At 41.0% G+C, this 14,156-nt stretch overlaps 2 protein-coding genes across 2 annotated transcripts; both read left to right on the top strand.

Moving 5' to 3' along the window:
• The first annotated feature begins 1,370 nt into the window (after positions 1-1,370).
• LOC311272041 (gap junction Cx32.2 protein-like) lies at positions 1,371-4,084 on the top strand. Its single transcript, XM_084378126.1, has 2 exons — positions 1,371-1,537; positions 2,878-4,084. Exon 2 carries the CDS (start codon positions 2,894-2,896, stop codon positions 3,740-3,742), a length of 849 nt encoding a protein of 282 aa, XP_084234252.1. The 5' UTR covers positions 1,371-1,537; positions 2,878-2,893; the 3' UTR covers positions 3,743-4,084.
• A 3,017-nt stretch (positions 4,085-7,101) lies between these two features.
• gja1b (gap junction protein alpha 1b) lies at positions 7,102-13,851 on the top strand. Its single transcript, XM_084378116.1, has 2 exons — positions 7,102-7,371; positions 10,054-13,851. Exon 2 carries the CDS (start codon positions 10,070-10,072, stop codon positions 11,234-11,236), a length of 1,167 nt encoding a protein of 388 aa, XP_084234242.1. The 5' UTR covers positions 7,102-7,371; positions 10,054-10,069; the 3' UTR covers positions 11,237-13,851.
• The last annotated feature ends 305 nt before the right edge of the window (positions 13,852-14,156 follow it).

The raw sequence follows: 14,156 nt of genomic DNA, 5'->3' as shown, positions 1-14,156 counted from the left end.
ACACGGCTGAAAATCATCATCTATTAATGGCGTTCCCGCTCCTGCCCGCTCCCGTTGATTTTTATTCCCATCCCGTCCCAATCACGGGATTAATAAAACTTTGACTCCCATCCCGCGGGAATCCGTGGGACATGTTACAGTGTGAACATAAACTTGGCAGATGGGAGGATATACAACTTTATCCCAGATTGGGATAAAAACACTCAGGATAAGTTGATCATGGTGAATTTCCATTAGTGGGATAATTGTGAATTAGTATGATGGTGAATTTCATGAATGGGTGTCTTGACAAAGCCATCTGGCTTTTTAACTTACAGTGCTATTTTCATTTTCTGATTTATTCTGAATTGCCACAAGAGGAGCCCACATATTCCCAGTCCCAGTGGCCAAAATCCTTAACCAGTCACCATGGATGAAGTTTTGGCTTGCACATTGTGCCCCCCACATAAAAATAAGAATTACATTAGATATGGATGGACCATGAATACAGAACAACAGGGAGATGTTGTGCCAACCATTTATTTATCCATTATTCATCCTTTAGTATCATAAGGTCAGTTACACCATCTACACATCCATGGAGGCTCTACCTTGAAGTCTTCAGGACTCACAGGATCTGCTGCCAGAAAACACAGGCCACCCCAAGAGCTGCTTCGACTGAGCTCTAATGTGACGCCTTATATTGTTCTAATAGGAAACATTTCACAACAGTACGAGATAATGTCACGAAAAAGTATTTTGTTTTCTGCTACAACCTTGAGAAAAGTTTCATATTAAGTAAGATAAACAGTATGGTGTTATAGCAAGGAAAGTTTCCTGTTATTACAATGTGAAACATTTATAACAATAAGCTTTCAAGTGTGTATACAGCCGCTGTGTGTATGTGGAATGCATGTAGACATTTTAAGTGGAATAAACATCTTTTGTATTATTTATCATACTCAGTCGTGAAGTGACCTCTCATCTCCAGTCAGGGATTTTAAAACATCTGACTCAACGGAATATGCTTCTGACCTTAAAAAGCCCTCTTCCCATAAAAAACACCCTGTCTGATACTTCCCACCATGACAACGTGCTACGTGCTTAAATACATCACTGTTGTCCCAGCAACATGTTGCAATTGCATATCTTCCCCTTTTGACTGATAAATATTTCTCCTGATTTCTAATGACATTCCACATAAACAGGGTGTACCTATGAGATGAATACACAGATACATTGTGGGTGGAGTGTGTGACACACCTGGGAGGATCTGTCTGTCACTGTGAAGTAATGATAAAAAATGTTTGTCAAAGTTTGTCAGAGCTTACTAACAAGAACTGTGCTGAAACTTTTTCATCAGACTCAGCAAAATCAGGACATGTGCGACTGAGTGAAACGAGAAGTGTATGTGTCTGAGTCAGGAAGACCAAACCCACAGGCCTCAACACTATTTAAGTATCATTCTGGCTAGTGCATCACGTCTTCTGCCACCCGTATCCCGGCTCTTCTGTGATGGGCTCATGGCAAAGAATTCCTAATTACTGAAGCCTGACAGGCGAGTACATTTTATGTATATGCAACCTTGAATTCAAACTCTTGCTCGTGAACATGCTGTTGATGTGAACGCTTATTGCCAATGCCACAACATATTCAGTAACTTGTTTCTATGTCAGGTGTGTTTGTGGGTTTGTAAAGCTATTGCTATGAGACAGCTGGGTGTGTCTTTAGCAAACTGTTAAGAGTGACATTTGGGCTGAAGCAGAGATAAAACACCTTCAGTGTTTGTCCTGCTCATAAACTTAAGAATAAAACATATTTATCCAATTTCTTAATGCTTAATGTAAACGTTCACTTGTTTTTAATAGAGCTCTTCAACTGCTGTTATCTGAAGGACTATGTCAAATTAACAACATGCTGCTGCTTCCTTGTTTCTTAAAGATGTCACACAACTTTAGCTTTAGCCATTTTTAGGCATGCAAACCACATGATATATCTGACACGTGGCATTGTTTGTGATGGCAGTCTCATTCCAAAACGTCTTTTTTTTCAGCACCAAATTTTATTCATTGACAAATTGGCTCTTTAGAGAACTCTTAATGCTCTTTAAAGTATGAGCCCATACAGCTAAAGTTAGTTAGTCAGTTGAAAGGCTTCAATTCAGATTCAAATACCAGTTGTGTTGTTTTTCTGACTTGGCCTTTCACACTGAACTAGAGTATAATTGTTCTGATTTCCAGTTGTATTTGTTTTATGCAGACACTAAATATTTCACTTTCCTTTCTTTTAGTAAGGTCTTATATTAGTAGGTGTCAGGGCCGTAGCCAGGATGTTAGACATACTGAGGTCATGCCTGCCATCCTGACCCATCCAATGATAAAACTTTGAAAGGAACACTAATTGCTTTGGAAAAAATATCAGTGCCAGCACATAGATGAAAACTTGACTCAGATTCCAACAGAAGAGGAAAATAATTAAGAAATATGGACAATTTTAACTTAGTTTAATTAAACATACTTAAACTTAATTCTATACTAAAAAAAATGTTTTTATTAACATGGGTAACACTTGATAATAACCAACATTAATAAATGGTAGATTTATATTTTATTGCTTTTTTAACTGTGAAATAACTATTAACTTAAGTTTCACTAACTATAAATTTGCCATTTTAATATATATGTTATTGTTTATTTTAATTGATAGATATTATGAAGTGTTACCAAAATATACCTATATATGTTAAGATATCGCAAACCACGAAAAAATACCAAAGACATGACCTCAGTGTCGTCTATGGCAGCTACGGCCCTGGTAGGATCGCAGACTCTGTGATAATTCATCTTGCACTAGTCTCAAGTGTAGTTTTGATGTCTGTGTGTTTCTCCTCCACTTTAGACATTCGTTTACAGCCATGGGAGACTGGTCTTACCTATCCGCACTTCTAGACAAGGTCCAGTCTCATTCCACTGTGGTGGGGAAGATCTGGATGAGCGTCCTCTTCCTGTTCAGGATCTTTGTCCTGGGTGCTGCTGCAGACAAAGTCTGGGGAGATGAAGTGTCAGAGTTCTCCTGTGACTCCAAGGAACCAGGATGTGAAAACGCCTGCTACAACTGGATGTTTCCAATATCCTACATTCATTACTGGGTCCTACAGATCACCTTTGTGTCCACACCCACTTTGGTCTACCTGGGCCATGCTGTCCACATCATCCACAAAGAGAAGAGGATGATGGAGCAGCTACAGTACAGAACTGATGGGTCTGCAATGAAGAAGCCCAAGTATACAGATGACAGAGGGAAGGTGAAGATAAAAGGCATCCTCTTTTGCACTTACATGACCCAGTTGGTCTTCAAGATCCTTCTGGAGGTGGGATTCTCTGTGGGCCAGTTCTACATCTTTGGCTCCGTGTTCATGGTCCAATACTTCCACTGTACTCTGTCACCTTGTGCAGATTACAGCGGCGCACAGTGTTACATTTCTCGTCCCAGAGAGAAGACGATCTTCATCATATTCATGCTTGTTGTTTCTGGAGTTTCGGTGCTGCTCAACATCATAGAGATGATATACCTGCTCTGCAACAGGAGCAGAGCCATCAGGAAAAAACGACTAGCTCAGCAGTATGTGCTCAGTCCACAGCAGGGCCCATCCAACCCACAATGGACGGCCCCGAGCAACAAGTATGGCGGTTTCCCACTGATCCCTCTGACTGCTCAAGACCTGGTCCACATGGACTCGATCAGTAAAGAGAAAGACACTTGATTGAGTTATACATGTCAGTTTTGGAAGTTTGCTTGTTTTTATTTTGATTATGTTACACTTGAATAATTGAAGCTGGATTGTGTGAGGTTCTTGATTCTTTAATTATCAAACATGCTGTGCCTCAGAATAATATTAACTCTCAATAACCAATTAGCATTCTGTGTTTTCCTTTTATTGCTCAATTACATGAATGAAAAAAAAATCTTCAAGATACAGCACACATAAGTTTTCAATGATGGACTAAAGGTAGTCTATAATATGATGTCATATTTAGAGTTGTACTGACAATATGAGTTACATCTTGCTGCAATAAATGTAAGGCCGGGCCGGCTAAAGATTTTCCAAACCATCGGTCAACTAGTCGTCAGACGATTATGAAGAGTTTACAGCTACAGGACTTGCACCCATCCAGCCTGTTGTGAAAGCCAACCCTTACTGCCAAACCCAAATAGTTGAAATATAAATAATACTAAAAGCTGTGACATGATTAAAGTAAAACTATGATCCGTAATAATAATGACGGTGATGATGGTAGGAGTCAAGCAGCACCGCAGCAGCAGGACCAACCACGACCCATGGGAACCTGCCACATGAGAAAGCACTCCAGGGAAGAAGCCAAGACAGTACCATGCATTAATGAGACATGAGTGTCTACAGATAGACAGGGAGAGAGAGGAGCTCAGTGCATCATGGGAAATCCCCCTGCGGTCTACACCTATTGCAGCATAGCTAAGAGCCTGTGCAGTCCCTAACTATAGGCTTTACCATAAAGGAAAGTTTTAAGCCTACTCTTGAACATAGAGAGGGTGTCTGCCTCCTGAACCATCACTGGAATATGGTTCACAATCAGAATAATAAAGACTTAGTTACCATAAAGTATATTGTGTATAGTATACAATATAGTATATTTATTGAAACTAGTAGCTTTAATTGTAAAAGCCTAAATAGAACTGAATTTGTATCCATCACTGCACTGTCATCAGGGCTGCACTGTCACAGAACTACTCAAGGTGGAGACTTTCCATCAAAAGTCACAACTGCTGTACAACCTAGCGTGCGAGGCCCTGCTCAGTGCTGCTCGCAGCTTTAACTTGAAATGAAATCACCTAAGGAGTAGGTATTCTTAGCCAGTATCAAACTAAACCTCATGCTTCTATTACACTGTAACAACATCCATACATTTAGCAACAGTAATTGACAGGATCAAGGTATATTTAGTTTATGATTGCATCATCATGAACACTTCATGTCACAGCTGCTGCCTCATATAGCAGCAAAATCACTCACTTCCTAAAATAGTGTGTGTGTGTGTGTGTGCGTTTGAGTGTGAGGCCAGTCACTTTTGTTCTTATTCCCCTTGATAAGCCAACGACCTTGTTAAACCCTAAAACATGTAAAGCCCTGTTTAATACCATGTAGCAGTACCACATGTACAGTACAGCATGATCCCCGTCATACCCCTGCAGCCTGCACTGCAGTCTTTCCATCACTAGGTGGTGCTGTGTACTTGGATGTGCAGTACGGGAGACTCAAAATAAGAATGGTTCAATGTCAACCCGGTTTAATTTGACTGTAGGAGTTTTGCTTGGGGAGCGTATTTAAACCATTTAACTTGAAAAAAGTCAGTACAGAGATGGTAAGGCCTTTTAAGACTTCATAACCACACTTGGCTTTTCTACTTTAAGCCAAAGCAAAGGGTAATTAGAAGAGGAGGCATGACGGAATGAAGCATTAAAAGCACATTATAATTACACTGTGAGTGCATTGTGAAGACAAACAGCCTATTGTTGTCAAACTAATACTTCAAAACAACAAGAGACATGTCTTAACAGGTAACTGTCTCTTATATGCAGCCCTTAAAGGAGCACTCTGTAGTCTTGTTGAATAAATGTTAATGAGGAGAGAAAGATCTTCATTGGCTGATTTATTTCTGCCTAAACAAACTAAATAAACAAACTCTCTTTGTTTTCATGTCTGAATAAACTGACTAAACAAACTGATCTTAAAGGACAACACAATTTATACTGTTTTACTTTGAAGCTAGAAAGGTGGCAGGGTCCGCCACATATAAACAGTGTTCTGGGACCTTATTGTCCTCTGAGAACATTTTCTTTATTTACATATGGAGAAAAAATATATATATATTATTATAATATTGTAAACATTTTAATTTTTAGTTGAATTATTCTCCAAAAACTACACAGTGCTCCTTTAAGACTTACTTTTCTTAAAACTAGACATTTTGTTCCAATATTTGTCTTAAAACAAGAAAAGAAGAACTTAAATTTAAAAAGTTGGCTGGAAAATCTCGAAATCCTTTGAGGTGAACACAAGGCCATAAAATGTTTTGTCTTATTTCGAGAAAACTATTTTCTCATTGGCTGGTTGACCCGCTTAACGAAAGGTAGTTTAGGCTAATCAAATAAATAACGGCCAAGTTATTAGCAACAGTCACCAGTGGACAAAATATCACAGAACAACAGACTTATGTCCAGTGTTTGTTGTGTGAAAGGTGAATGAGGGTTGGGCACTCTATGTGCATGACATTAATCAATCAAATCAATCAAGCACATCAAAATCTTTGACTTAAGTCCAAGCATCAATGTCCTGTTGTAAAAATACCCTTTATAAGCAGCGTGTCATGAGGTCTACACAATGCACATAGGCAGAAGTATACCTTATGCAGAGTGAGTGTTAGTGTATTGTTTTAACTGCTGGCTTCATGTGAGAGCTGTAGCAGGGGCCTGAGGTGGAGCTGAGGTGAACTACAGGGTCGTTCCTGTCACAGCGAAGCCTATTCTATGAGTCATGAGTGACTACAGGTGTCAGATAACTGTAGTGAAGGAAGCAGTATAAAAAAAGAAGCCTACTCAAGTAAAGTAAAAGTAACTAGTAACTTTAAGTCCTTTAAAGGAGCACTCTGTAGTTTTGGTGAAGATGAGAAGAGAAAGAAACAAACTGAACAAACTTTCTTTGTTTTCACGACTGAATAAACTAACTGACCTTAGAGGACAACACAGTTTATACTGTTTTACTATATTGATGTGTGGCGGACCCTGCCACCTTTCTAGCTTCAAACAGTGTTCTGGGACTCTATTGTCCTCTGAGAAAAGTGTGTTTATTCACTTGTGGAAAAGGGTAAATATCTCTGAGTTTGTATTATTCCCTCTATTATTAAAATCCTGAGTTTGAATTTCTTCTCTAAAACTACGTAGTGCCCCTTTAAGTGCAGTAGACACTGGAGCAGGCCTACAAACACTCAGTCACAGTGGTCCACTGATCACTACACACTTGTGAACAGGCACATCTCGTGTAAAGTTTTCGTCAGTGTGTCTTCAGAAGGGCACAGCTGATCTGTTCTGAATGAGACAGTAGAGCCTGAACTCAACACCTCGGCCGCTCCTGCAGTCTTCTCCGTCTTTGTCCTCTCAGCAGACCAGTGGCTTCGTCTTGACGTAGAGATCAGGTGACTGCATCTGCTCTGACGGGACTCTTATAAAGGAGCTTTGACCAGGTCCACTCAGTTCTCCTCGTCCCAGACCTGGATTTCGTCTTCGCCGAACAGTGATTTTTACAAGAGGCGGAGAGAGTCTCTCTGACTCCTGTTCCTTCTCTCCTGAACTTTCCAGGTAAGTTAAAGCTCTGTTCTCCAGTATTTGTTAAAGAACGTGTGTGAAGAAACTTTTCCCTGCCGTTAGGAAGAGTTGGGAAGGCTCCGGTGCGCTCCAGACTTCATGCAGCGGAACTCAGAAAGTTTGAGAAAAAAAAAAACTTCTGAAACTTCTGAAGTTTGTTTCCGCTTTATTCCCTCTCTAACTGTCAGAAAGAAGAGGAAGAAACTTTAGGCTCATATACGTGAAGCAGCAGCCTGTGTGCTGAGACATTAAAACCGTTTTTCCCTTTATTGCTTCTTTATTACTTTTCTTTATTTATCAGACGGGGCGCGCTGAACGCGTCAGCACACTGTTATTCGTTTTTCCAGTCAAAACGACCTGAAGCTGTTGTGCTGGCTGTTAGTTATGCTTCAGTGTGGACCACTGCTCTGCTCTGCTCTGTCCCCTGGACTTTTAACATGAGGCAAGTGATGTCTCACATTTAAAGATCACTGCTCCTCTCTTCACACAGCTCAGCAGCTGGACACCAGGAAACTGGAAGGTTTAATAGTTTTGGATGATTTTTCAACAGACTTCTCATTGAAAGCCACTGTGCAGATTTCAGTCAGATGTGAGGGGTCTGCTGAGAGTCATTGTGTTGGAGTCTATTGTTCTGCTCTGTCTTTGTCATTTTCAGCAGACAGACTCACTCATGTATAAACTGGCGGGATATTCTCTGACTCAAGAAAAATATTGCTTCTTATTGTCCTCAACTTCCTACGAAGTCCCATTTTTTACTCATGTCCGACACGCCTGAAGGCTAAATACTGACGCTGGTGGTATTTTCTACAGAATGACGATGCATTCTGTATATTTTCCAGGTCATAGGATACAGTGTGTGCAGTTTATTATAAGTGAGAGCACATGTCTGGCACCATGTGGATTCGAGTGAAGTTCCTACTTATCCACATGAACTTCCTCATGAAGACATAGTCAAGATTGTCTTCATCATGGTCAGGATGTCTTTACCTGTTGTAGGCTTGTCTTCATCACCTCACGAGATCTGTGCTCGACTTTTAACAGCTCGTCTTAGTTATTTCAAACCTCCATCAAACTCCTGATTTTAACTTTCAAAGGGGATGAGCTGGATTAAAATGGTTTTACAGTCGGTGGTTTATCATTAAATGATATTAAAAATCACGTCGCGCACTGCTACTTTTGCACTGGTAACCACTTAAAGACCCACAAGAAAGTCCCAGAAGACTAAAAGAATATAACCATTAATTTAGAGTGCGTCTAACGGCGTGTTTTGTGAATTCACTGTAATGATAACCTGGCCAGAGGTAGTTTTCTATTGTCCTTCAGCTTTGAGACGACTGATTTAAACTGCATCTACAGCAGACAGTCATGGTGCACTTTGACCAAGGGGGGCACTAGTTTTCAGGGGATAAGCCCAGTCCTTCAGATTCCTCTAGCTGCGACTCAGCTTTAATCGTAGTGAATTTAAAGTGTAACTTAGTTTTCAGCAGGACACCCTGGAGAGGCAGTCTATCGAAGAGAGAAGCTCAGCAGAGGCCTCCTGAGAAGATTTAGCAACAGTGTCGGCTCTGCCGCACAAACTTATCAGATTGGTGCACAACCAAGCAGCTCTTTCCCAGCAACCTCAGTCTGAACAGCTTGGCTAAGACAACAGCGTTCAGTAGATTGGCCACTGTTCTCTAAAGCCTTTTTGTCTTTCTGCCCTGCACATAAGCTCGGCCTGCTGGAGATTCAGCTTTGTGTGTTATATTTCTCATTTATTCTCTACTCCTCGCACTGTGAGATCAGCTACTGAGGACCTGCAGGACTGAGGCTCGCAGCTCAGTCTGAATCTTTGTATTCTTTTGATACTGCACAAGAAGAGCATAGAGAGATAGAGTTTTAAATGTTGTTAACATGTAAACTCTGACACACTTTTTTAAACTAGCCTAAAAGCCCCAAGACCAAGCAGGTGGTCTCACCTGACTTGAGTTTGACGGCCTGAGAAGGAGGTTCAGAAGTCCAGCAGAAGAGTACTGTAGGTAGAGTCCTCTCATGTGACTGACATATTGGAAATGTGGATTTTTTCCAAGGGCATTCACCAGGTGGATGACTGCACTTGAAACTCAGAGAAGATTGTGGGGGATTTGAATACTCAAAGTAACTGCATTTGATTCTTAATCTTTTCTTCACATATGGGTGTTCTCCATAGTTCTTTATTGGAGGGGTAGACACAAATTTGGTCTATGATTCGATTATTTTGTTCAGGATTCACAGACTCTCCAACTTGCTCTGCCTCTTCCATCTGAAGCACTTTTTTTTCTTGCTTTGGATGAATGCTTGAGGTTTGCGAAAGATTTTCTTTACTTAATGAGTGAGATTTTATTTCCTAGTTTCACATCCTTCATCGGGCTCAAAGGGCAGGGTTGCATGAACCAAAATGTGTTTTCTGCTGCTTTCAGTAATTGGATTAGCTTGTGTTTTGCGTCATGAAACATTTAGTTTCGTCTCCTTCAATGATTTAATCACATTAATGCAGTATGTCAGGAATGCTGAGAATTTTAATCTTTGCTAAAAAGCAAAACTACTGTTTGGAGCGTACATATGTTATTCTGCATCTGTGTCGGCCTGATTCATTTCTAATAGATCGTGCTGTCTGAATATTATTCCAAGATCAACATTGTCCTTTTTTTCCACCAGCTAACACTCCCTGACAATGGGTGACTGGAGTGCCCTGGGTCGTCTGCTGGACAAGGTCCAGGCCTACTCTACTGCCGGGGGGAAGGTCTGGCTGTCAGTCCTCTTCATATTCAGGATCCTGGTCCTGGGCACTGCAGTGGAATCAGCCTGGGGGGACGAACAGTCTGCCTTCAAATGTAACACCCAGCAGCCTGGTTGTGAGAACGTCTGCTATGACAAATCCTTCCCCATCTCCCACGTTCGCTTCTGGGTCCTCCAGATTATCTTTGTGTCCACCCCGACGCTGCTCTACCTGGCTCATGTCTTCTATCTGAACAGGAAGGAACAGAAGTTTAACAGGAAGGAGGAGGAGCTGAAAGCTGTGCAAAATGATGGCGGTGACGTTGACATCCCACTGAAGAAAATCGAGATGAAAAAGCTAAAGTATGGCATTGAGGAGCACGGCAAAGTGAAGATGAAAGGGGCCCTGCTCAGAACCTACATAGTCAGCATTTTCTTCAAGTCTATGTTTGAGGTGGGCTTCCTGGTTATTCAGTGGATGCTGTACGGCTTCAGCCTGTCTGCAGTCTACACCTGTGAGAGGTCTCCATGCCCACACAGGGTGGACTGTTTCTTGTCCCGTCCCACAGAGAAGACCGTCTTCATCATCTTCATGCTGGTGGTCTCGCTCGTGTCCCTGCTGCTCAACGTTATCGAGCTTTTCTACGTGTTCTTTAAGAGGATCAAGGATCGTGTGAAGGGCAAACAGCAGGCCACACTCTACCCCAGTGGAGGCACCTTGAGCCCCACCCCTAAAGACCTGTCCGCCGCCAAGTACGCCTACTATAACGGCTGTTCCTCCCCGACGGCCCCGCTCTCACCCATGTCCCCCCCAGGCTACAAGCTGGCCACAGGGGAGCGAGGAACTGGCTCATGCCGTAATTATAATAAGCAGGCCAATGAGCAGAACTGGGCCAACTACTCCACCGAGCAGAACCGGCTCGGCCAGAACGGTGGAGGAAGCACTATTTCAAACTCCCACGCACAAGCCTTTGACTTCCCCGATGATACCCATGAGCATAAGAAACTGTCCTCATCAGCAGGACACGAGCTGCAGCCGCTGGCGCTGATGGAGGCCAGGCCGTGCAGCCGGGCCAGCAGCCGAATGAGCAGCCGGGCCAGGCCAGACGACCTGGACGTGTAAGCCCCGTTTCCTTCTCCCACCTTTGCCTGGCTGATGGGATGCGTGGCTGCAGCCAGAGAATCAGGAAACACACTCACATAGATTCATAAAAGAGGTTGGACTAACCTCGATCACTGTCTTCAGCATAAAGACTCTTAGTCGATCAAAGAGACATTACAACTTATGTAACACTGTCAAAGGTACAAGTTGCAAATATTTTTTTAGTGATGTTTACGATTACTTTATAGCGGAGCTAACCCAGCTGTAAGAGCACAGAACAGTCACAGGAACGGTGCAACGGTCTAACAGGCGCCTCTTAGAACCAGTACGATCAGTTCAAGAGCAGAGGGTGACACTGGTCAAGCTCTCATTAAAGGAAAATTCTTGTTTTTTCTTGTTTTCATAATTTTTGCTACTCTTTCTATCTGTGACATTATTTTACTCACTACTCTCATAGCTGAGATCTGAAGGTGTGGTCGTAGCTTTACAATAGGTTGCCTTCTTAGTCGTGTCTTTTTAACATCTGGCCAGATGAACATTATCTTTGTTTTTTAGGCTTCTGGTTTATTTGCAGTCTTTTTTTTTCTGTTTATCAGTGAGCATTGTCAAATAAACTAATGAAAAAAAGTAGAGTCCGGTAGAGCAAGAAGTAAACCTCTCACCTGACCCAAGACCTTCATTTATCTGGATGATCCAAACCATGGAGTGATATGAAGGAGTGAGTTGAGGGTGGAGACAACCAGATCCATTCAGATTGTAGGAAACAATTCTATCTGCAGCCATGGACAGTTTGGTATAAAAAGCCCAAACAAACAAACAAAGGTTAAGTTGACTTAAACTTCATAGTTGAGGATATTCATGAAAAAAACAACCAGTGAGTCTTGGTTGGAGACAGGATGTGAACTCTCCAGTGTTGAAGTCACTTGCTTTCGTTGATGTCACACTACTTCCACCTTCCACCTCATGAAACGACTGGAACCAATCTTTTGTTGGAAACACTTAAAAATCATATCACAGTCACATAATTGGGTTTAACAACCAGTGCTATTGTTTTTCAGGTGAGGACAGCCCCCTGCTTTAATAGAAACACTGTGGTCTCTCGCGTGGGCACTCTGTTATAAAGCTGTGAGTGGCTCCTCGGTGCAGCAGGTGAATAAGACATCCTCACAACCAACAGAAGAGTATGATGAAAACATTCCACACTGGCCTCGAGTGTTTCTCAGACGTGTTTGTGTTGAAAGGTAGTTTGACTCATAGCCACACTTGAATTGAGTAGCTCTCACAGTTTGCTCATGAAATATAGATGAATTTATGCGGGAATCAACATTATGAATACATTTTCACTGCTTTGACTTACATCATAACTGTCTGTTATTAAAATCAGAGTTTTTGTCTCTCAGTCACGACAAAGACAGAGATATTATCCAGTGCCATCGCATTCACAAAGAAATATACATATAAAGTATTAATAACCACTTGGCACTTCCTGTGTATGTTACTCAGTAAGTAAGGGTTATGGGAGGTGCTTAATATCGGTTATAGTAAATATTTATTGCTTGGCATCTGTAGGACACCTACCACTAAGATGAAAAATTGACTACTAAACAGTATATCTAACTTACAGTAAACATCTTACATTAATCCCCACGAACTCTGTATTTATTGACAGTATAAACATTTTACTTAGGTAAATTTGTCAGTCAGTGTGGACTGTTGTTTCCTGATAAACTTTGAATTTATGTGGTGTAATGTTTTCATTTTGTGCCTTTATTTTTGTCTATTGAGGCCGTGTGAGAGTGGCAGGGCCGAGGGTTCAGGCTGCTGTGACAAAGCAAACTCTGATCTGTTTTTATGTGGGTTCCATAAAAGAAGGCTTTATTACTGTCTTTGATTCGACAAGTGTCTTCTCTTTCTTCATCTTTTGGGGGTGGTAGAGAAATACAGTAGAATGATTATCTGTGTTTTACATATTTGAGAGGATGATTTTTGTCATTCTGTAGGTATTGTTTTGTTTTTCAGACTCGATGTAACCATTGCTGCTTGAGAAATAGATATTTAGTACTGTAAATCAAGCTGTCACAATTAAAAATATGAGTTTTTAGAAGACTGCTTATAGATCTGGACTAATATTTAGTCAGTTATATTAAAATATATGCCAATGTAGCTCCACACACCACCACCAAACAGTAGGATAAATTGCAATTTGGGCTTGTTTTCTTTTTATTGTCATTTTTAAAAATTGTCATTCAGTTTGCCGGTACTTACATGTGTTATGGATCTTCATCAGCTACAATGGCGTTTGCACTGAGATCTTGGTGAAAGAGATGTAATATGATGCACACAGTAAGTGGTAAGAGTTTTCTGATACACATGTTACTAATTTATTTTATAACACTACATTCACTACAGTGCATACTATTGGACATCTGACCCCTGGTCTCATTGACTGGTTCTGTGACAGATGTCTTCCAATGACAGGAAAGGAGCAAAAGTCATTTGTTGCAGCTATTCAAACAATGCTTATCCATGGGGATCCACTGTTGTACAGTGTAAGTGCATGATAGCAAAACAAAAAGTCTTTAATTGTATCTGTGAAAAGCGATTTTAACCAATAAATATTTTTCTGTCTTCATCAACGATTGACTGGTTTCATTGCACACCGTTCTCTCTGTCATCACTGTGGTTTGAATGGACCACCAGGTTTAGTCTTTTGGCAAAAATGTACTTTAGTTTCAGGAACACTTTCAGGTCATCTGTCATTTTTTGTTCTAGTCAAATTCGTCAGTATATATTTTAGATTTCCTTCATGTATTTTTAATTTTTATGTCTTCTAATCACTCAGGTTACTGCTTCTTAATCTTCTCACCGTAAATACTCATCTTTGATGTATTTCATAGTTCCTTAAGTCTAGCTGTTTGAACAGAGCGCCCGATAACATTAA

This window comes from Pagrus pagrus, assembly GCF_965226575.1.
Source record: "Pagrus pagrus genome assembly, chromosome: 16".
NCBI lineage: Eukaryota > Metazoa > Chordata > Actinopteri > Spariformes > Sparidae > Pagrus > Pagrus pagrus.
This window is presented reverse-complemented; position numbering and strand designations above follow the sequence as displayed.

Bases quoted from the DNA above. Each gene is read 5' to 3' on its own strand.
- gja1b (XM_084378116.1), top strand. From the start codon at position 10,070: ATGGGTGACTGGAGTGCCCTGGGTCGTCTGCTGGACAAGGTCCAGGCC.
- LOC311272041 (XM_084378126.1), top strand. From the start codon at position 2,894: ATGGGAGACTGGTCTTACCTATCCGCACTTCTAGACAAGGTCCAGTCT.